The following is a 22082-nucleotide window of genomic DNA, read 5'->3' as shown; positions in this document are numbered from 1 at the left end:
AAGGTATTTACGGCATGCATGGCAGAACCCATTAAGTGATCTCATCTCTTTTTCAAAGCGATATCATGCTGCGGCCCTGGAGCATCATGGGGTAAGTGCTTTGCTCAAGGAGACTTGTTTCCTGCGTTAGGTACAAGCTACAGAAATTGGAGTCCACATTAAACAAGTACATAAAATTGTACATGTGCACACAGATATTACAACAATAATCTAACTATCATGCAGTAAAAAATGTTGTTGTTACATGTGTAAAAAGAACATTTTGATAAAAATATGTTAGCTAGCTACTTTCTGCCAGACTGCATATACCTGATATTTCGCCAGACTACATTAAAAGTTAATTTGCTGACTTGCTATTTTGATAGGCTCCTAGAAGAGCTGACAGCTTGTTCTCCTGCAAGTAAGCTATTATATTTCTGTGTAAGTGATTAGATTTTTTGACAAATAATATTTGTTCACTTTCCAGCCTAATCCAGCAATAGTCTTTCTGTCTTTGCATGCCTGCTAGGTAGCCCGTTTTCTTTGTCAGGAAATGATTATGTGGTCACATTTTGAGTGGTGCCACTGAAACAATTTAGTCTAGACAGAGCTGTGTAGGATAGCTACCGCCCCTGCTTTCAAAAAGAAAACTAAATCAAAGGAAAGTGGCCACAAATTGTTTAGAGGATGCTTGCTCAATATAAATGTACTATTTTTACTATTCATTTACTAAATAATACGATTAATAACTCAATAATAATTCCGCAAGTTATGCTGACTGTGAATGAAATCTTATATGCACCAGTTAATGTGCTAATGACATCATGCTCATCAGTGGCTACTACCTTCCAATCATCGTTTGCAGCAGTTTTTGCTTTAATGAGAAATATTATTGGGTTGACTTTGGTGGGGGTGGGGTGGGGTGGGAGTGGGGGATTGGATTATGCTTCAGTCTGATATTGTAACTTATATTTGCCAATTTTACCTCTGGGGTATTGTTGTTGCTTATGTTTAAAATTATAACAATTTTATCACAAAAAAGGAGACAAGCTGAGAGTGAGGAGTGGGCCAACATCTTTTGTGCTCACTCTGGGAATTAACCTGGAACCTTCCTGCTCCAGCATATTTGAATTTCTGGTCTACAGCCCGAACATGCTGCTGCCAAGTGTTTTTCTTAGGTTTTCTTATGTTTCTTGGCTCCATAGGAAGCTTGTATCATTATTTTGCTTCCCCTGAGTCGACAATATTAACCAGTGGAAGGACTCACGTCTCTGTAGCCAAAGACGATGGTGCCGTTGCGATGGAGAGCGGTTTGGAAGGTGAAGGATCCCTCTGCCTCTCTGCCCTGCAGCCTCACCTTATCCCACTGCACCACAAACACCTCACCTAGAGGACCAGGGGTCAAAGGTCAGGTCAATATTCACAGCTCAGAAGTTTAGTATTTAGGTAAATATACCAGAGAATTTGTAGTGAGGAGAACTGCCTCTCAGTAATGTCTTCCTGGTTTGACAAATGCTAGAGGGCTCTCCCGAGTGAGTCCGAAATAATTGGGCTCATATGGGCTCATAATTTGGGCTCATATGCAAAATCATGGTTTCTAAATGCTTAATCATTTTTATACAGAAACATGCACCTATTTTCTGAACACAGAACAACACACAATATTTCAACACAGCTGTTATATTTTTGAACACAATCTCCAGTTACAGGATTTTCAAACAGAGCCTCATTTACGTTCCTGACTATGAGCGCAGACCACTTTACTCAGCCAATGAGCTCACCAGCTCGCCAAGCACGCAGCACTCAGCACTCAGTAGCAGTAATGCATCCTACTGTCCTTATGTACTTAAACACAATTTTGACAGATGACAATACTTTTATTTGTCACCTGTGCTACAAAGGTTTGCTTGTCCAACATTTCTTCTGAAATTAAGAGTAGTGATAGGGAACAATAATAAAAATAGTTTGTTCCCCCATTACTACTGTAACAGCCACTACTCTTTTAGAAGACTTTACACTAGATGTTGGAACATTGCTGTGAGGATTTGATTGCATTCAGCCACAACAGCTTTAGTGTGGTCTAGAACTAATGATGCATTATTAGTTCTGGACCACAAACCCCACATCCCACAGGTACTACATGGTGCTACATCACTCCAGAGAACACAGTGCCACTGCTCAATGTTGGGGGAGGCTTTATATCCATCTAGCTGACTCATGGTGATCAAAGACAGAGCTAAGGTAGTGCGGCTTCTCCAGAGCTCCAAAGCTTTCCTATGGGGATTTTGCAAGCTGTGTGTGCAGCTGTGCTCCTGAAAGTAGCTGAATTCATTTATTATTTGGATTGTCCAGATACTTTTGAACAAATAATGTGTGTTATGTCTCTTACATGTTGAACTGTATTTATGCATTTTGTCTTGTACTTCTTGTTGTAGTTTTTTGCACAGCTCTGGAACTTGCCACCAGGAATTTCACTGCAAGAATTATACATTGTATAGCTCCTGCATTCAACAAATAAAATTTGCAGTCAAGTATAGTTGTAAGGACAGTAATCTACTTTTTCCTCAGCCATTCACAGAGTTACAGTCGTATGCAGAAGTTTGACTGTGAGATTATTTTAATGTACAATTTCTGTTTATTTGCTAAATTCAACATATTGGACAAAACTAAAACATAAATATAAAATGTGCCTTAGTTTTTTCACAGGCCACATTTTCAGTTTTAATATTTTTCAATATGTTAAATTCAGCAAATAAACAGAAGCTGTGCATTAAAATATACTCACATAGTCTTTATCTGACCTCACTCACCATTGTCCAGGTAGCGTACAGTGGAGTTCTTGGAGAAGCTGGGGTCAAAGTTGGCCATGAGTGGAGCGATGTACTGGGTAGCTGTCAGCATGCGGTGTGTAATCTCACCAGTGAAGATGAAGCCTGTGGAAGGTCAAGAGTTCAAAAATGAAGGTTTCCAACTGAAGTCAATGAGATATTTTAATATGTAGAAAAATATCTCAAGTATTAAAGATCATTCTATTATATTCCACTGTGGTACAAATCCATTTCCTTTCAACGATATGAAAATAATTACAAAAATTAATTAGTGCAGCAGACTGGTGGATCTGGGATACATTGGGCTGCAGCCAGACAGATTCATGGTCACTTTTCCCATCAGTGAAAGATAGGCGAGAAGGAATCTTTAATTAATAAAGTCCTCCTCATTAGTGTTCCATTTTTCTCATGCTAATTTAAGAAGCAGTCAATATGGGGAGACCATTATCATTATAAAGTTTCCTTAGGTAAAGAATAGCTCATGAAAGAAAAAAGAAAGAATCTACACTGCCCTTAGAAGACAGGAAAATGACTAGGCCTGCTGTTATTGACCCAAGAATACAGCCTTCGCACAAATTGCTGGATTATTATTTATCTTCAAACATGCTTTACAAAACACCAGAAAAAAAATCCATTGAACCAAGTGAGAAACTGTAGCACAAACTCATTTAGTCAAAATACCTAAATTTACAGCGTACTGTTAATCTCTATGGTGTGTGTTTTGTATTCATGTGAAAGGTCACACTGATGGATCACAGCCCAGGTCTGTATTGTAGCACTCAAAATGGAAAACTCAATGTTAAAAAGTGACTCTGAAAAAGTGTTGTTAAATTTTCATTAGGGGGAATGGATTCTGCCAGTGCACAGCATAGATAAAGTTAATAGTTGAAGTGTAGACACACTGACTGTGACGCTGTGACAGAATCCAGACGCTCGCGGATAAAAAGGGCAAACCAGGTTTTATTATAGTACAGCAAAATCGTATCCAAAAAGCAAGCATGGGTCGGAGCCAAAAGACAACACAGGATCACGATAGTGATCGTAACACTACGCATACGAAACCACAGGGAGAAGCGAAAGACGTAGTCAGAAGATCGGGCAAAAGGGTCAAAAACACAGGTCCAAAAACAATCCGGCAAAAATACAAAAGGGAGTAGCAAAAGACACGGTCAGGAAATCGAAACAAGGGTCATAACAGGTAGCAATAACAATATAGAAAACGCTCAGTAAGTTCTGAATGAAACAATACCTCGCACTGACTAGTACTAAAGCCCGGGCTTAAATACTAAACTAAAGGGATCATATGATATTAGACACAGGTGCATACACTCATATTCAGGGGATTGCGAACGCTGATAGGTGCGTGAGTGGTTGTCCACAGTCATGTGATCTCCTGAAGGATTGTGGTTATTGGAGTTCATGCTGAACTCCGAGTCTGTAGGACGCTGCCCAGACATGTGATCTCCCGACGCATTCTGGGAAATGAAGTCCGAATTAGCCTAAGGCGTGACACTGACCTGCTATGCTTTGACCTGCTATACACTGACCTGCTATACACTGACCTACTATGTACTGACCTGCTATACACTGACCTACTATGTACTGACCTGCTATACACTGACTTGCTATTCATTTGCCTGCTACACACCAACCTGCTATACACCGACCTGGTGTACACTGATTTGCTATACACTGACCTGCTATATACTGACCTGCTGTACACTAACCTGTTATACACTGGCTTGCTGTACATTGACCTGCTATTCACTGGCCTGCTATATGCTGAACTGCTATGCACTGACCTGTTATACATTAAGTTGCTATACACTGAATTGCTACATACTGACCTGCTTTACACTAAACCTGCTATGCAGTGACCTGCTATACATTGACGTGCTATGCACTAAATTGCTATACACTGACCTGCTATATACTGACCTGTCATACACTGACCTGCTATATACTGACCTGTCATACACTGACCTGCTATGTTGATCTGCTGTGAAAGAACAGAAACTACAGGTTAACTGAGTGTAAGTGCACTACCTCCAGTTGCTATGGTGATTTGCCTCACTTGGTGTCCGTAGAAGGGAAAGTCAAAAGACAGAGCCACCCGCTAGAGAGAGAGAAAGAGAGACAGAGAGAGAGAGAGAGAGAGACAGAGAGAGAGAGACAGAGAGAGAGAGACAGAGAGAGAGAAGGAGGACAGGAGAAAAACAGGAAAGGTGGGAGTGAACATAAAAATGACCAAAGAAGACTTTAATTATGAAGCAAAACGAGATGTTTGCCTGTGCTAGTAACCACACCCTTCAACATGAATCCTGCATGTAAGTGCTGTTGCATAGATTTTTCTAGGTGTATTTATGTATGAGTGTCTTACCGCTGCCTGTCGGTGTGTGTTGGACAGAATGCCATGCACTCGGACCTGACCCTGCTGGACTGAATTCAGGTCCACCCAGAGCTCCGGAGTCCGTCTGTCGCCTGGACCAAAACTACGCCATGAATAATACGTTTTAGAGTCCTCCTAACAGAGAGAGGTGAGAGAGAGAGAGAGAGAGAGAGAGAGAGAGAGCGCGATGATGTACTAAGTTTGAAGGCCCGATGTACAAAGCCTTTAGTGACAGCTTTCAGGCACAAAAAAGACATGTTCTGACCATGTGTTATGTATGAAACTGGTATACAAGGCTAAACTTAGTGCTGGACAATAGATGGTCTATACTAGTATATTGGTACTGGTGTCACACAACAATATTGTTATTTAGTTTTACTGATACTGATTACAAAAACCATAACCCCTTAAATGGCCTGTAATGTAAGAATAACTGGACTAATTTGCAGTGTAGTCCACGTAGTTATTAAACAATAACTTTAAGATGTACTACGTCTGAGACTTAATTTAAGTAAGAATCATTGTGTTTTCGTTAGCTCAGAATGAGCCCTTCATATCTACATACATTTTGCGTTGTTACATTGAAGCAGCAGCTTGAAATTGGTGGCGCTACAGCACCTTTTGAAAGACATAGAAAGAAGAAGAATCAGTGGCTGCTGCAGTGCTGGCTAACCGTTTTGTGTTGTGAGAAGTCTAAGAACCCACATTTTGACAAATGGAAGATTGTACGTATTATTTAGCACAAGAAAAAGCAAGACAGCATGAATCCTCAAAAACATCACGGTCGTAGGTTCTACTGCACGCTTGGAAAGGGAAGGGTGAGGGAGGGGTATTCTGTTGACTGTAATCTCCAACTTCACCACTAGATGCCACTAAATCCTACACACTGCTCCTTTAAGGGAATAACTGCCCTGTACACTACCAGTTTCCTCTCTTTTACTTTTTTTCCTTTTCAACATTTTAGGATAAAAATACAGCCGCGAAATGCAGCCTACATTTCAACAATTTTTAAGGATGCTACTTTCATGGTTTCTGTTGCCCATAACAACATTTTTTTACATTCATGTCTGACTCAAAGAAAGTTTAACAAGTTTTTTGTTATTTTTTTTAGTTAAGTGTAAATTGAATGAAGGGCACACAATGCTTTTAGTCAGTTGAACAGTTTTTATCTTGCAGGACAGCATTTCATTTACATCAGTGTTTTACATGCCAGCTTACTATCATTCACCTCAGCAGTATTTTCTCTATTAAATTTACTCCTTTCTGATGACATGACAAAGCAGTCGTGCTAAACCATTCTGTTTTGCATTACGCAATACAGACCAGGAGCCTTCATAGGACAGTGCTACTGAGCTCTCACCTCGTCAGCTGCAGCCTAGCTTTTGGAATGAAGCCATTCAAATTATTAGCCCCATTTCACAGTGGCCATAAAATGCAATTTTCTCCTGTTTTGAGGTCCCTCAGTCGAACTATGCATTTTTTTTCTTCAAAAATGTTGATGGAAAATATATTGATGGAATATTGAAGTAGAGTCAAACTGGATTTTCATCTTTGTTGGTGAGCAAGCAAGTCAACATTTATCAAGTTTTTAAATTAAATATTAATGCTATTTTTCCAATTTAATGCTATTGTTTATCTTTATTTTTTATCTCAGCATGGCCATTTTAGTGGAGTGATATTCACTGTTTTCACAGCAGGGGGTTCTCAATTCCTTCCCTTTCACCCCTCATTCCTCACTAGCAGTTCAACTCAGAGCCACAATACTTCACACACAGAGAGTTAGTAGTTAAAAACAGTGTTACATGGAGGTGTTTTATTTGTTTACATTAACTAAATATATCAGAGTCGATGGCCACTACGGGGAAAGAGGCTAATGCGAAACATCATCAATTACTGTAAAAAATGCAGAAAATGTCTCCCCCATGCACATGCATTTGGGTGATGATTGCACACAAATAAATGGCGATATTGTAAATGTGGCTGATTATATATTCTGTTTAATATACTCCAATTTGAGCAGTGCTGGCCATATTTGTGTGAAATTTTCACCATCTTTTAAGACCAGGCGTAAATTTGCGGCACTGTCTGAATGGCATGTTGTTGACTTTCTTTAACAATGGCAGCAGTAAGGGCGACTACACAGAGGCACGGGCCTCAAACATGTGCTGAAAGAACATTTACCAAGAGAATAACAGTATTTCAACAGAGTAACACTATTTCAACTCTCAGAACTGCCTCAGAAATCCCCTAGTGACTCCTTTGGCTCATACGCCAGTTTCATACATTCTTATTTGCACCGGAAACTTGCCCAAAGACTTCGTATGTCTGGTCCTAAGAGAGGCAAAAGTAAATAGACAGACCACATTGAGACACCTGGAGCAGGAAAGCATGAGTGAAAGAAGGAAAGCAAGAAAGCATGGAGGAGAAAAGAGAGAACACCAAACCCAGATAACATCACATCAGTCAAAATGTTAACTGAATTTATTCATTAATGCACCTGGAACAAACTCATCCCCATATGGTTTCAATCTGAAACGCTCACATAATACACCACAATGAATTGTGCTGTGGGATTAAGAAAGCCGTAAGTCATGATTATTTTCAGTTCTTTTGTCGCAGTGACACGACAAACAGTTTACATCAGATACATGCAGGGAGGTCATTAAAGACGGGCCACGGAATGCCTGGAGTGGGAAAAATTGGATATATGATGGAATGTGAAGAGAGAGAGAGAGAGAGAGAGAGAGAGAGAGATGGGATGAGATTGGGATGTTGCATGTGTATCACTGCATATGTGTATGTGTGTGTAAAGGTGTTTGCGGTCCAGATCTCTGCTGTGTTATTAATGCACCCTGTGGCTGAAGGTGACAGAGAAGGATAGAGGCACTATAGTGGAAAGGTATGGGGAAGAGTAGAAAGTAGAGCAGTTAAAAGCAGTCTCCCTCTCTCTGTCTCTCTGTCTCTCCCTCTCTCTCTCTCTCTCACACACACACACAGTGCAGCAGTGCTCTATATAACAGGCTGCGACCCAGATTCTCTGATTTGAGCCTGTGTTTCTGGGGGAAACCTCCAGTTCCAGCTCCAGAAGAGGTGCCATCCTCTCCTCTCCCTGCAGCACACAACATCTCTCTGACCAGGGATGATGGTCAAGGCCAAGAATGCCCACTAAGAGTTTAAAAGCTGCCCAGAGAACTTCTAAACAAAACCAAAAAGCACCCACAAAGCATTACAGAAATGAAAATCACAGGGTTGGTTATGAAAGGATGTTCCAAAAAAAAAAGGTTTACGTGCTCAGACACACACACACACACACACACACACACACACACACACTTGTTTTTATGTGAGGATATGGGGACACACTGACATATATATATATATATATATATATATATATATATATATATATATATATATATATATATATATATATATATATATATATATATATATATATATATGTGTGTGAAAAAACAGAAGTTTTGTCACCATCAGATAAACAGTACTTAAAGCTTTCATATTTGAGAGAGAGGAGAACATCAAGCTCCCACTCTTGCTTCAAATCTGAAAAAATCCACAGGTGTTTCTACTCATCCTTCCACTGTGAGAAGACAACTTAACGCTATGAGTCTGAAAGGATGTGTAGCTGTCAAGAAGCTGTTACTGAGAAAAGGAAATAGAGAAAAACAACAGAATTGCAAATCAAACAAAGAAGCTGCTGGTGTTGTCATAAAAATTGGCTGTCCACCCCCAGAGTCCTGACTTTACTTGGATCCAGGATTACTTGGATGAGGCAAAGCTAAAAATGCAACCAACTTCTAAGACTGAAACCCTGTGGATTTCTTTGAAAAACTGAAAGTAAGTCTCCTAAAAAAGTGGAAAAATTTAATAAAAGCATAGAGGCATTTTTGTTATTTTATATGTATTGTGTTTATTTACATTTATTCTAATGGTATATGTTGCTTTACAAGTAAAATGGCACTCCCTGCAGAGATAAATGGTTTTAAATAATGTGCTTTGGATTCTAAGACACAGTACTGCATATCCTACCATGCAAAACTGTCTATTCACCAAAAGGTATTGTTCAATGATTTTATCATGTTCATTTCAATGTGCTGTGAACAAGAAGTTATTAAATGATAAATAATATATTGTAAATATCTATGTACATACATATTTTATCAAGTCATCTGTCTTGAGTTTTCTCCATGTTTGAAATATGATGAAAAATCATGTACAATGTCAGGAATATGTTTCTGCTCCAGAGTTTTTCCCCTGTTTCTATCTGTTTTCCTACACATTCAAGACATTTTTCTTCGGAAAATGTACAAAAACAAACGTGCACACACACAAACTGGCAAAATCATATGCACACATACACACTATACACACTGACATGCTGAACACACCAGGATGCTTTAAAAAACCTCTGTTGGCACAGCTTGTAGTAAATCTGGTTTGAATTTGTTTTTGAGGAGCGGGAAGCATAACATAGTTTATGGAAATTATTCTTATGTGACTGTTAGTGAGCTAAAAAATACTGAGGAAGACTTAAATAAACCCACACACCGGAGGCTGCTGCAAGCTGTCTTGGTCCTCCCACTGGGATATTTAAAGAGCGATCAGTACATGCACTTTCATCTGCTTCATTTCATCATTCCCCCGCAAAAAGCAGCGATCCCTCAAAGCCTTTACTGAACCTCACTGCAGACCATTAGGAGGTTTTCCACATCTCATTAAAGCACACTGTACATGTACACAATGATGATAAACCTGATAATGCAAACATCTCAGCCTCTGAGTCTGAAACTTTCAAAAGATCAATGACTGATAGAAGAGCAGACCTGAGTGATGTGAATGCTGAGCGCTCATTGAAGCATCATGTTATGAATGAGTGCTAAGAAAAGAGCAGAGCTGGAGTGGATTACAGCAGGTGACATTCAGACAGTAGCAGAATCAGGAAGGACTAATGTAGGAGAGGAGAGGAGAAAAGTGAAAATACATGAGGAGAAGAGAAGAAAAGAGAAATCAGGTCTGGTTTGCATTAACTCACCACCACGTTCGTCATGTTGTCAGGCAGCGTGTCTATAGCCAGGCCTGTCGATGCCTCCTGGCCCGCCCTGTTCTGTGAGCGCCTGCTGGACTCCTGCTGGTCTCTCCTGACTCTCTGTAAAGCTGAGGGGTCTCCATCTAACCGAGGTGATCGGCCATAGAGTGGACCTGAGAAAAAACCCAATCCATTTTAATTTGACACACAACAAAAAGCACATACGCATAAATACTAACCAAGATGTAATTAATACCAGAAGCACTGCAATTTCTATTAAAAATAGAATCTTCCAAAACTGAGGTTAAAAAAATAATAAAATGAGTAAATGAGACCCCTATCAACCATGCAAGACCACCAAAACGGTCAACATCAGATAAAAAGTACACAACATTTTTTTAAATTAAATCATCTAATTGTGCTCAGCTGGTTGTACTTAAGTGTGTGAATATTGTGTATGTAAGTAAGATGTTGTATGTGCTGCAGCACATCAAAGACAAATTTCTGTTGTGTAATGATGGACAATAAAGTTTTGCATCTGAATCTGAAGTAAGTTCTGACAAGATCTCCAACAGTCAGATGGACGGTACTTAAATCTTTCATCTTTGAGAGAAAGTCAAGCTCCACTGTTGTGTCAGATCTCTCAGGTGTTGCTGTCCATCCTTCCACTGTGAGAAGACAACTCAACACTATGAGTCTGAAAGGATGTGTAGCTGACAAGAAGCTCTTACTGTGAAAAGTAAAAAGACAAAAAAATGTAGATGATTTTCAAATCAAACAAAGAAGCTGGTGGTGTTCTCAGAATGGACTGACTGCCCCAGAGTCCAGACCTCAACACCAATGAATGTGTTTGGGATTACTTGAATTGTGAGGAGCAGAAAACACAACCAACCAAGACTGAACTTTGGAGGTATGGAAAAATATCCCTGCAAATTTCTCTGAAAAACTGGAAGCAAGCCTCTTGAAAAGAACGGAAGCTGTAATAATGGCTGTGATGATCAACAGCGACAATATCACGATTGCAGACAACTTTGAGGGTTCTGTTAAAATAAAATGGAAACAAATATGGCTTGCATATAAACTAATTGTGTTCGAAACTTTCATAAATTTGTATCTAAATGTAGAATTAAGTATGGCTCATGATAAGCAGCAGCAGCAGCAGAGTAAAGCGACCACTGATTTTACTGAGGAACCAGTGGTCAGTGGAATGATGCAAGAATGGTGAAGAAAGCATGCTGATAACAGATATTACAGGAGAACCATATATATTCATAATAGAGATCTTGATAGCTGCTGACAGATATGATTCTATATAGTGATGTGAAGCCATTTGGTAGCCATATTGGTGCTCCATCTCTGCACTGTAAAAAGAATGCTAATCTATGGACGTGATATAAACATAATCTCAGAATTTACAGATGCAACGAAAATACTGAGATGTGTCACATTTTCCTGCATCAGTAACAAACTTAAAGGTACTGAGACAACATTTTACGTCTAAGTGCAACTTAATCTAGGCCAGTTTATCCATTATTCCATGAGAATGGGCATTGTTACTCTCATGTGTGCACACATAAACCTATATTAGTTGGTTCTTTGAATAAGGCATGTGTAGCTTGGAATAAACATGAAATAATTGTGTGTTGTTAGTAAATAATAATAATTGTGTGATGGTAGTAAAAGCCCAAAAAGTAATCCATGTAAGACAACTCTGCCCTCAAACTCCAAATCTGTAAATTTTACCGATTTTCATAATTTCTACTTGATTTAATCATTAAAATTTAAAGTCATTCAGAGTGTATTGATGTGAAATACTCCATTCTAGAGAAATTGCCGAGTCAGAATTGTTCACAGTTGTGGTGATAGGGACCAGATGTCAGAAGAGTTTAATGCCTCTAAAAGCTCCCCCACAGAAATGTATTACATGAAATAGTTATGAATACATGGCTTGCTGTCTGAGCCATTGGTTTATGACATGACACCATTATCAACATTACATACAAAAACTCAGAAGACACGCGTATGTTCACTGATCATTTTGGACAGTCAATAAAATGGCTATATTTGCATGAGACAGGGCATATCGTGAGCCCTGGTTTCTATCACCACCGCTGTAAAGAAATCTAATTTGGTGAGTTTCTTTACAATGGACCATTTCGCATCAAACCACTCTGCATGACTTTGGTTGCCATGTCAGCAATTAAATTTAGCAGAAATGCACTAAAATTGGTGGAATTCCCACTTTAATACAAACCTTATGCAGAGCTAGAAGTACTTTGCCTCTGAGGGTCGGGGAATATTATTAGATTTTTTTCTGTGTGTGTGAGTTGTGGATGAGTGAAGGCTGATGTGTTTGTATGTTTGACAGATGTACTGGCACAGAGAGATTGATGTAGAAATAAAACTGTGCAGACTGGGACTGGAAATAAGACGCCGACCTGCTCCAAAAAAAAAAAAACCTTTACAGACAAGACACAGGGGACTTCGGTACAGCACGATAGTGTAAGAAACTCACGAATAAAGACATGGACACATTTCACTTTGACACCTTCATCTCGTACTGATAGTGACAGCACAATGAGACTCAGCAGACAGCAGAAGCTCATACAGCACACACACAAACCACCCGGCACATTCAGTGACCCGGCTCGGCTGTTTTTCTGGCAGGTGAAGGTGAGTTCATCAAAGGTATTTCAAAACTGAGCTGAAGAACAGGGCCTTGAGGTAATCTGTCCTGCTGCCAAGTCATTCTTTCCAGCGATGTGAAAGATATTGCAGGGCTTCACTGGACCATTTCCACAGCTTCCCATTACGAGAACTCTGGATGAAGTGCTGTTATCTACTCTCTCTTTCTGGCTTTCATAATGTAATGCTGACCAGCAAACTACATCCTTGCTTTGAAGGCAGCACTAGTTCTATCTAATATAAGCAGCTGCTCAGGCCCCTCAAGCCACCAGGGGGCCACCTAACAACTTCTGTGTTATAACTACCATTATGTTGTCTAAGATGCTCGAGTAAAAGAGGGAAAAAAGGAACATCTCAAAAAAGAATGGACACATTTGGAGCCGAAAAACAGAAAAGAAAAAGAGAAGATGAGGAGAAAAGGCTTAAAGATGAAGGTATGTTTTGGTGTTTTGTGGTGTTAATTGTTTTGGCTTGTAGTTGGACAACAAGAAGTAGTGGATCTGGGGTTTGTCTCAGCATAGACGGGCTTTCAGCTTCAATTTCGCAAAACCTAACAAACAAAGCTGCGCCTATCTCTTTTTAGAACAACAGATAACAACTTTGTCTGTTAATTCAGGTTCAGATTCTTAGGCTGTGATTAATTATTGTTTGCATGTGCATGAAAGTGTGATGTTTATGATGAAAACACAATTGTGTGAAACATGAGGCATCCAAGAAGGAAAAGAAAATAACACCTAAATACGTAGAAAGTAAAGCATTTATAACATTAAATTCTGTCGCCACTGCCACCAGGGTAAGATCAAACTAAGGTTAAAGTTAGCTGAGTAAGCAAGAAATACTGCCTTGAGAGACAGACCACTGAATTCAGAATGCTTAGAAAATTGTATGTAATATAAACTGCAACTTATTAGCACCTCAAACAAGCATCCAAGCATCAGCAATACACAATTAACCAGTTACACAAGTATATAATGTAGACCACTTGTGGTATTTATTATTTTACAGTACATCAGCTAGCAAGCCCTCCACAAATCCTGATTAGGGATTCTAAAAGGTTAGAGCTGGCCCTTTTTGAAGGCCACAAGGCACCTTCCACCTATCGTCTTCGCAATGCAGCCTTGCCATCTCGCTCAGCTGTAGCCTAGAACTTTGTTGTTTCAGCCCAAAGCAGCTTAGTGTGAGTGACTCACTCAGCCATGTCTTGCTCTTTAACACTTTTTATAATGAAAAATGTTGATCTCTGGTGTGAATCTCCTGGTCAATTCATTACAGCTCTAAAATACAGCCTAAAAGAGTGTCCTGATAATTAAGTCCCTCTTCAGAATGCATTAGTCTGAAAGAAAATGATGTTGAGTCCCACACTTTACACTCTTTATACTGAAAAATGTTGACTTCTAATGTGAATCCGCTAGGCCATTCATCACAGCTCTAAAACACGGCCTAACGGAGTGCCCTCATAATTAAGCTGGCCCTCAAAAGCCATTAGTCTGAAAATGATGGTGAGATGGAGCAAGTAAGAACATTAGCTCACCGGCCCGTAAGCTGCAGGCCAGCAATGTAACACAGACCCCTTCTGTGTCTGTTTCTGCCAGTTTTCTGAAACAGGATGGACGGTCACTGTCCAGTACACACTTGCCAAGATTCCACCAGCTTTGTGAATGGAGTGAAGTCACCCTTAGAAATCTGGAGTTATTATTGTGACTTTCTAAAAACGTTCAACTGGCATGATACGTAGATACGTGTATGTGGAGGTGCTCTATAATATCAGACTCATATCAGTAGCAGTAGATAATTACTTTTAAAAAATATATTTTTTTTAATTATTATCATATTTCAAACCAATATATAATGACATACAGCACTGTACAAAAGTCAGAGACCACCCAACATTTAATAATTTACCAGGCAAAATGGCCATTAAGTCTAAGTTATTCATCTTTCAGTGTCAGGGAAAACAGCAGAAAACATGTTGATGTTCAGGTCTGAACTCTGGAGTGGCCATGCCATTGCTCTGAGAACACCAGCAGCTTCTTTGTGCAAATCTTTTTTTTATCTATTTCTTTTTCTCAGTAACAACTTCTTTATAGCTGCACATCCTCTCAGAGTTGTCTTCTCACAGTGGAAGGATGGACAGAAACACCTGTGGATTGAAAAGGATCTGAAGCAAGAGTGGAGCTTGATTTTCTCCTATTTCTCAGAGATGCAAGCTTGAAGTACTGTTTATCTGATGGTGATCTACCTGGTCTTGCATAGTTGTTAGGAGTCCCATTTTCTCTACATGTTTTAATAATTATTTGAAATCCAGTTGTGCAAAGTCCTGTTTTTTTCACTTATTTCCTTTGACTTTCCACTTCCTTATGTAAGTGGATTATCTCATATCTAATACCCTCAGAAATATCTCCGGAAAAATGAATATGAATATTTTGATGAAGTTACGGCTGTTTTGACTACGACTGAAATAAATGAAGGGTGATATCAGTACTGTATCTGTTGCGCTCTGGAAGAGCAGAACATTTAGATGATGCTGAGCTGCTGTGCTAAAAGTTCTGCCTTTTATTACTTTGACTGTATTTGTAACCCCATAGATATAAATGTTATTCTCTGTAATGCTAATTCAGGTGGATCTAGTCCCAATTTCTTAATTTTAAAAACATTCATGTATCAGCATTAGCAGATATGTGTATGACAACTCTACTGATGCTGATGCCAATATGTTTAAAAAACACAGAAATTTAGTTATAGAACATATATAGAACAATAGAACATGTTATAAAGCAATTCATTTTAACATTTAATACATATTCTGTACTGACAGGTGGTAGTCTGCACTAACACTAAAAATATGCAGAAAAATACCTCTTTAGGAAAAAACTGACTATTGTTTGTTTACAATACATTTTTTACAGTACTGGTCAAAGCGCACATAAACAATCACAAAACCACAGCCGAATGTTATTTATTATAGTTATTTTTCAGGCTGTCTTCAGAGCGTGGGGGTGGGGGTGCATCCCAACACATTTTTGCTTCCAAAGAAGACTATTATTAGTCTCTACAAACACAAAAAATGTGGCAACAGTTGAAAGTGTAGAATCTGCACACTCGACTGAATTGAGTGAGAAATAATGAAACAAAAAGTAAAAGAAGCACTTTGAGGCATTAGTGTTATTACATAGTTGGGTCTGTGGTTCAGTGTGCATGCACACACACAGAGGCACACACATACACACAGTCAGGCACAGATGTGTGTTCTCCATGAAAGAGGTCAGAGGCTGCTGCTTATGTCTTCACTGGCATGTGTGGCTTGGCCCACGCTTTCAGCTGCATTAAATGCATAGCTCTTTTACAGCTGTCGCATGAAACAGCAGGATGGGCATGCTTTTCCTCACATATGTTCGGAATCACAACAAACTGAGGAGAGAAAAAAGGCTACATGCACACTGCAGCAGAGAGAAGCGTTAAACATAGAGCAAAAGAAAAAATAAAACAAGGCACATAACCAAAAAGGGTTATTGCGTTTAGCCTGACTGCAAAGCCCCAATTCCAAGGTCTTCATGACCGTGTCTTCACACAGAGGGCTCTGCTTTACTGTCTTATTAAAAGCAGACAACTTTGAGGGGAAAGGCACTTAAGAGAGCTTTTCAGTCTTTAATAAGATAAAGTGGAAAACAAGTGAGAACAAGATGACCCAGCATTCTCTAACTGTGGGACAGCCAAACCACACTCTCTAACCAGGTTCATATAGGAGTCACATACGTTATAAATAAATGCGTGGCCAAGGTGTTACATCTAAACAAAGTCAATGTTTTGATTCTAGACTCCAGTCATGATGTGAGCACCAAATCACCCAATAAACCCTTTCACCAGTGGGGTATAATTTCAGTCTGGTCCATAATCAATAACTACTTAAACCTCTTAAGTGTGTTTTATTAGTGTGTCATGAAAAGGTGACACGTATGTTCAGGCCACATATGGTGTTTTAGAGAGCCTTGGCACTAAAGCTTTAGCATTATTGAAGAAGACAGTTGGTAAGTTAGCCTAAATAATGCTGTTCACCAGTAGCTGATATTCCTAAGTCAATGCAATGTACTGTTAGGCCAGTAGGGCTGTACAACACAACAATACTGTTGCACATTCTAAATATATCTTGTGTGAATATAAAAAAGATCACGGTCCAACATGTGCAATAGATCGTCATGTGTACAATTTTCATTCAAATATTTTGTCAAGTCCAAGTACCAATGGAAGTTGTAGTCATTTGTAGTATATTATTCGTGAGCTGTTATGACAATGTAATGTGTGCAATATCAAACAAGATTTCCCCACTGCCCAGAGCTGTGACACAGGTTGAGTTCTGGAGTTTCTGGTAGTTGTAGTCTATCAGGTAACACTAATTTCTGTAAACAGAAGGCTTTCTGGGCTACAAAATGCCTAAAAGTTGTTTGGTTTGGGGATGTAATGCCATACATACAGCCAACAATGATTGATTTTACATGTCAAAAAAAAAAAATGAATTTTACAGTTTGCCTGCTTGGAAAAATATGCAATTCCAAAAGACTTCTCTGGATTTGAGAGCTGAAGCACTCCCTTCTGTGCCTACTGCCTTTGCTGTCTTTAGCGTATAGTCCAAGTCAAATTTTTAGCTTAACTCAAAAATCATATTTAATAACACTGAGCCTTACCTTCAGGTAATAAACTATTTTGTTTCCCATTTTGAAATTTATGACTCCAAGTGTATGTGCTGCTGCGGGTTTCCTCACACTCAAAGATACAGAAAAAATGGTACTTGAGTGCACTCCCTTATGGAGAATTGGAATTACTGTGGAGAAAATTAACAGTCTGTACATTTCAATTTGTTCCTCTTGTTGACATTTATGCATTTTAGAAGTTCATATCATTCATATCATTTTAATCGTAGCGTTAATAAAATAAACTTCTGCTACACTTGCAACTTTTCTACTTTTATAATACCAGTACTACATGCCCTGGCCAGCCACACTGGAGAAGTTTTATTTTGTACCATCGTTGTTTTTCTCAGGGCACACACATGTGACGAACACTTCAACCATTCAAAACTTTCTAAACATCAATTTAATCAAAAATTTACCATGCATCAAAGAAATGAAACAAGAGGAACAGGCACAACCGACTAACAATGCATCCCTGGCCTTCTCCCTTACTAGGATTTTAAGTGAGGGGGCTTGGGGGTGTCTTGGATCCCCATATGAGCAAAGGTATCACCCATAAGAGTGACAAAAATTAACTTTGCTATTTCCTTGAGTAAAATGGTAGAATTTTCTGACAAAATGAATTCCCTCCCATAAAGTGACTGTAGCTTTTCAGGTTTTCACTGCGTTCAACATTAGATTCCTCACCCCAGATAAGCTGTAAACACTCGCAGCCCATACTATACTGCTGATTCATAGCCATGCAAACCTCATGAGGAACGAGACAGAAAAGAAGAAGAATTCACTTCACCTGTCTTGTATGTGCAAAGATATTTTATTTACTTTATTTCATTCAAGATTAACTTTCATTTTATAAATCTATATATTCCACTGAATGGCAGAACTTTTTGCTTGTTAACTAGCCAGATTTGTTCAGTTAACATCCTATTTAAAAATCTGTTTTGGGACACTTTCAGGATGTTTAAGTTGCATGTGTTAAAATCATGTGTGTGAGAATGTGTCAGCCCTAAATATATTTAATTTGACTTTATAAGTGGCCTTTGTCTATCAAATCTCTGCTAGCATAATGCTCATTTTCATTAGCACGTTTAACATCATTTAATATCCTTTCATGCTTGCGTTGTGTCCTCTTGTTATGTTGTTTCAGCCTTATGTTATGTCCTCTTGTCCTCTCATTCTCACGTTATGTCTTCTTGTCCTCGTGTTCTCCTCTTGTCCTCATGTTATGTCCTCTTGTACTTATGTCCTTGCGTTATGTCATTTAATCTTTGCATTATGTCCTCTTGTCTCCTCATTCTCACATTATGTCTTCTTGTCCTTGCGTTATGTCCTTTCATTCTCATGTTATGTCTTCTCATCCTCTTGTTATGGCACTTGGTCTTCTCCTTGCTTTTCATGGTACCCACCACAAACAGAAATTAATTAATTTAGCATTGCTTTATCAATAGAGGAAAATAATTTGTTTTTTATTTTTTCTGCACCTTTCACACTGTCTTTTCAAGACCAATGCAGAAGATCTGTTGTTATGCCCATGATAAAAGTTATTTTCTTTGCAAGTATGATTTAGAAGTTATGGTTAGTGTTTTAAACTTGAAAGAGCATTGCAAAAGCAGAATTGGCTCATGGATTAACCAAAATTATATTGGACTGATTAGTTCATTTTAAAAATAACTATTTGTTGCAGCCCTGGTTGACATTGACTCTCATTGACAGGTTTAGAAACTAGGCAGATATTTCCTAGAAAGTAAGTTTCAGCAGGATGATACTGTAGTTTGCTATAGAAAGGTGGTCTATTATGTTGTTTTGCTCTGTTATCACTCAACTCAAACTTTGTCTGGGATGTTAGTTCGAGCTGAAGGTCACTGTAACATGGATGAAACATAACAGTCTCAAATTCCAAGCTGCATCCCCCTCAATGTGAGAATATAATTCATGTCTGAAAAAATAGAGTGAGAAGTAAAGGAAACAGCAGGATAGATTAAAAAGGGGGATGGGGGTGATATGTGTCGCGGGGGAGCTGCTGTTCTAATAATGGATCTTGTTTGATTTCATAGCCGGAAAAGCTCAGCTATTTCTGCTGCCACACACAATCAAAGCCGCTTAATTGGGTCATTTAGGCCATATTTCTGTGAGATGAACAGACTTGAACGAGAGAGAGAGAGAGAAGGAGAGAGAGGGGAGACAGACTGAATAAGACAGACACAGAAGGGAAAGAAGGATGAGAGAGTGAGAGACACAGAGAGGAACACAGCGAGAGAATGAGGGATCAGGAGTGGGTGGAACCGGAATGGAGGAGGTAGACCAGGCAGTACAGAGAGTGATGATGGTGTGGGGTGGGAGAGGGGTGTGAGGACAAAAAAGGGGAAGGGAAGGAAAAGGAAGAGAAAAAGACAACAGGGCACTAAAAAGTCTCAACAGAATCCGAAAAACAGGCAGTTTCTCTCACCCTTTACTCTCCTCGACACATGAGATGCTGTCAATAATCAGCAAATAAAAGCAAAGCATCAGCCTTATATAAATGCTAATGGACTACTTGTGCCACACGACATCAGCTGCTGGAAACATCATTGAGAAAGCTCATTCACTTATCACTGCATTAGCATTTAGAATATAGTGAACTGGCTGGAGAATAACCAGCAAGAGCAGGACAGCACCTAATACATGTAGTTTTTTGCTGCATAATTTTTAAATATTTTTTGTACATGCAACCTATACATCTCAGTTCTCAGCACCATCATGAACAATTCAGCTCAAAGTAGGTGTGAATTCAGTGACTTTTACACATAGCATAGAAACCAAAAAACTCTGGAACATTGTGAAAATAATATTGTTATGGTGACATTGCTGTAGAAATATAAAAAATGGCTAAAAGCATGTTCCACTTGAACCCGTTTAACTACATAAAATATCCATGTTACTTTTACTTTTTTACTTTTAGCTTGTGGCCCGTTCCCCCCAACAACATAGCTAACACACTCTAAAGTGCACTACTTCTGTGATTTTGGCTAAGCCACAGAATCAGAATCAAGATCAGAATCAGGACCAGAATCAGGACCAGAATCAGTCAGAATCAGAATCAGCTAGAATCAGACACAATAAGAATTGGAATCAATCAGAATCTATCAGTATCAAAATCAAACAGAATCAGAAAGAATCAGCTAGAATCAAAAACAATAAGAATCAAAATCAATCAGAATCAGCTAGAATCAGACACAGTCAGAATCAGAATCAGTCAGAATAAGAATCAGTCAGAATCAATAAGGATCAGTATCAATCAGAATCAACCAGAATAAGAATCAGAATCAGAACTGGTTAGAATCAAAATTAATCAGAAACAATCAGAATAAGTGAGAAAAAAGACCAAACTAAATTAAACTGTATTAGAATCATTAACCAAACAAATGACAGCGGAACGATAAAAACACATACAGGAGAGGAAAATAGGACATGTGCAGCAGACACACTGCACAGAACACATGCAGGAATACACTCTCTTGCACACACACATACACACACATGCAGTGATTTTCTCTTTCTCTCTGTAGTCCAACAAATTCTAATTGAATCAAATCAACAAGGATTACTGCGCTTTCCGCCCCCATCAAAATCCCCTCTTTGTATAACAGCAGAAGAGCGGTCACATTTTCCAGCGGGGACTTCAGGGCCTGTATCATTAGCCTGTAGCTTGGGTCGCTGCTCTCTCCCTGTTTTCTGTGTGTGTGTGTGTTTGTGTGTGTCTGTCACTCAGCGCTCTACTTTGCCTGCACTGTCCAAACTCTGACAACTCATGACAAAGCCACACTTTCTATTTATCTGCATGAGCTTAAGTTGCTTTCTAACAGAATGCTGTCTTTTGTTTTTGTCTAGAGAGAGAGAGAGCAAGAGAGAGAGCGAGAGAGCATGAGAGAGAGAGAGAGAGAGAGAGAGAGAAGGAGATTAAGAGTGATATGGAGAGAGGGAGAGCAACAGATAGTGAGAGGAAAAGAGTAAGAATGAAAGGTGGGAGAGGGAGAGTGAGAGTGATCCTGTGGGGCTTGGGGGGGGTGAAACAGCATGCCAAATGAGAAAGTAACACAAAGAGAGTACAAGAGACAGAGACAAAGTAATAGAGTGAGAGTGAGTGAGAGAGCGAGAGAGAGAGAAAAGAGAGAAAGAAGAGTGAGTGAGAGAGAAAATGAAATGGAATAAATGAAATTTCAATTTCAGTTTTATTGATGCTATAAATGAATGTGGTGACACCAATAAAGCTTACTGAAAATAACAGAACGAGAGAGAGATTGAGAGAGAGACAGAGAGGGAGAGAGAGAGAGAGCAACTCGTGCCACTACTGTAAGGACATTGGGATTAAAAATCAGTCCCTCAAAGAAAAGGGTCTTTTGTTGTCTCCTTGAATGGTACTTGCAGTGTGAGTGGGTAGCGCTCTACTGTACTCAAGAGAATAACACAGACACTGTGAAAGAGCAACTGTG

At 39.1% G+C, this 22082-nt stretch overlaps 1 protein-coding gene across 4 annotated transcripts in view; it reads right to left on the bottom strand.

Annotated features, from left to right (window-relative positions):
* The window catches only part of plxdc1 (plexin domain containing 1), a 38058-nt gene that overhangs the window by 7637 nt on the left and 8339 nt on the right, over nt 1-22082 (bottom strand). For all 4 annotated transcript variants that reach the window (XM_036572964.1, XM_036572966.1, XM_036572965.1 and 1 more), the window contains exons 2-6: nt 10250-10416; nt 5188-5331; nt 4854-4923; nt 2790-2912; nt 1247-1365 (exon numbers count right to left, since the gene is read on the bottom strand). In XM_036572964.1, coding sequence (XP_036428857.1) covers nt 1247-1365; nt 2790-2912; nt 4854-4923; nt 5188-5331; nt 10250-10416 — 623 coding nt within the window. The remainder of the gene's footprint in view (nt 1-1246; nt 1366-2789; nt 2913-4853; nt 4924-5187; nt 5332-10249; nt 10417-22082) is intronic.

Source organism: Colossoma macropomum, unplaced genomic scaffold (assembly GCF_904425465.1).
Source record: "Colossoma macropomum unplaced genomic scaffold, Colossoma_macropomum, whole genome shotgun sequence".
In the NCBI taxonomy this organism is placed as follows: domain Eukaryota; kingdom Metazoa; phylum Chordata; class Actinopteri; order Characiformes; family Serrasalmidae; genus Colossoma; species Colossoma macropomum.
The sequence above is the reverse complement of the archived record's forward strand: the minus strand, read 5'-3'. Positions and strand labels throughout refer to the sequence as shown.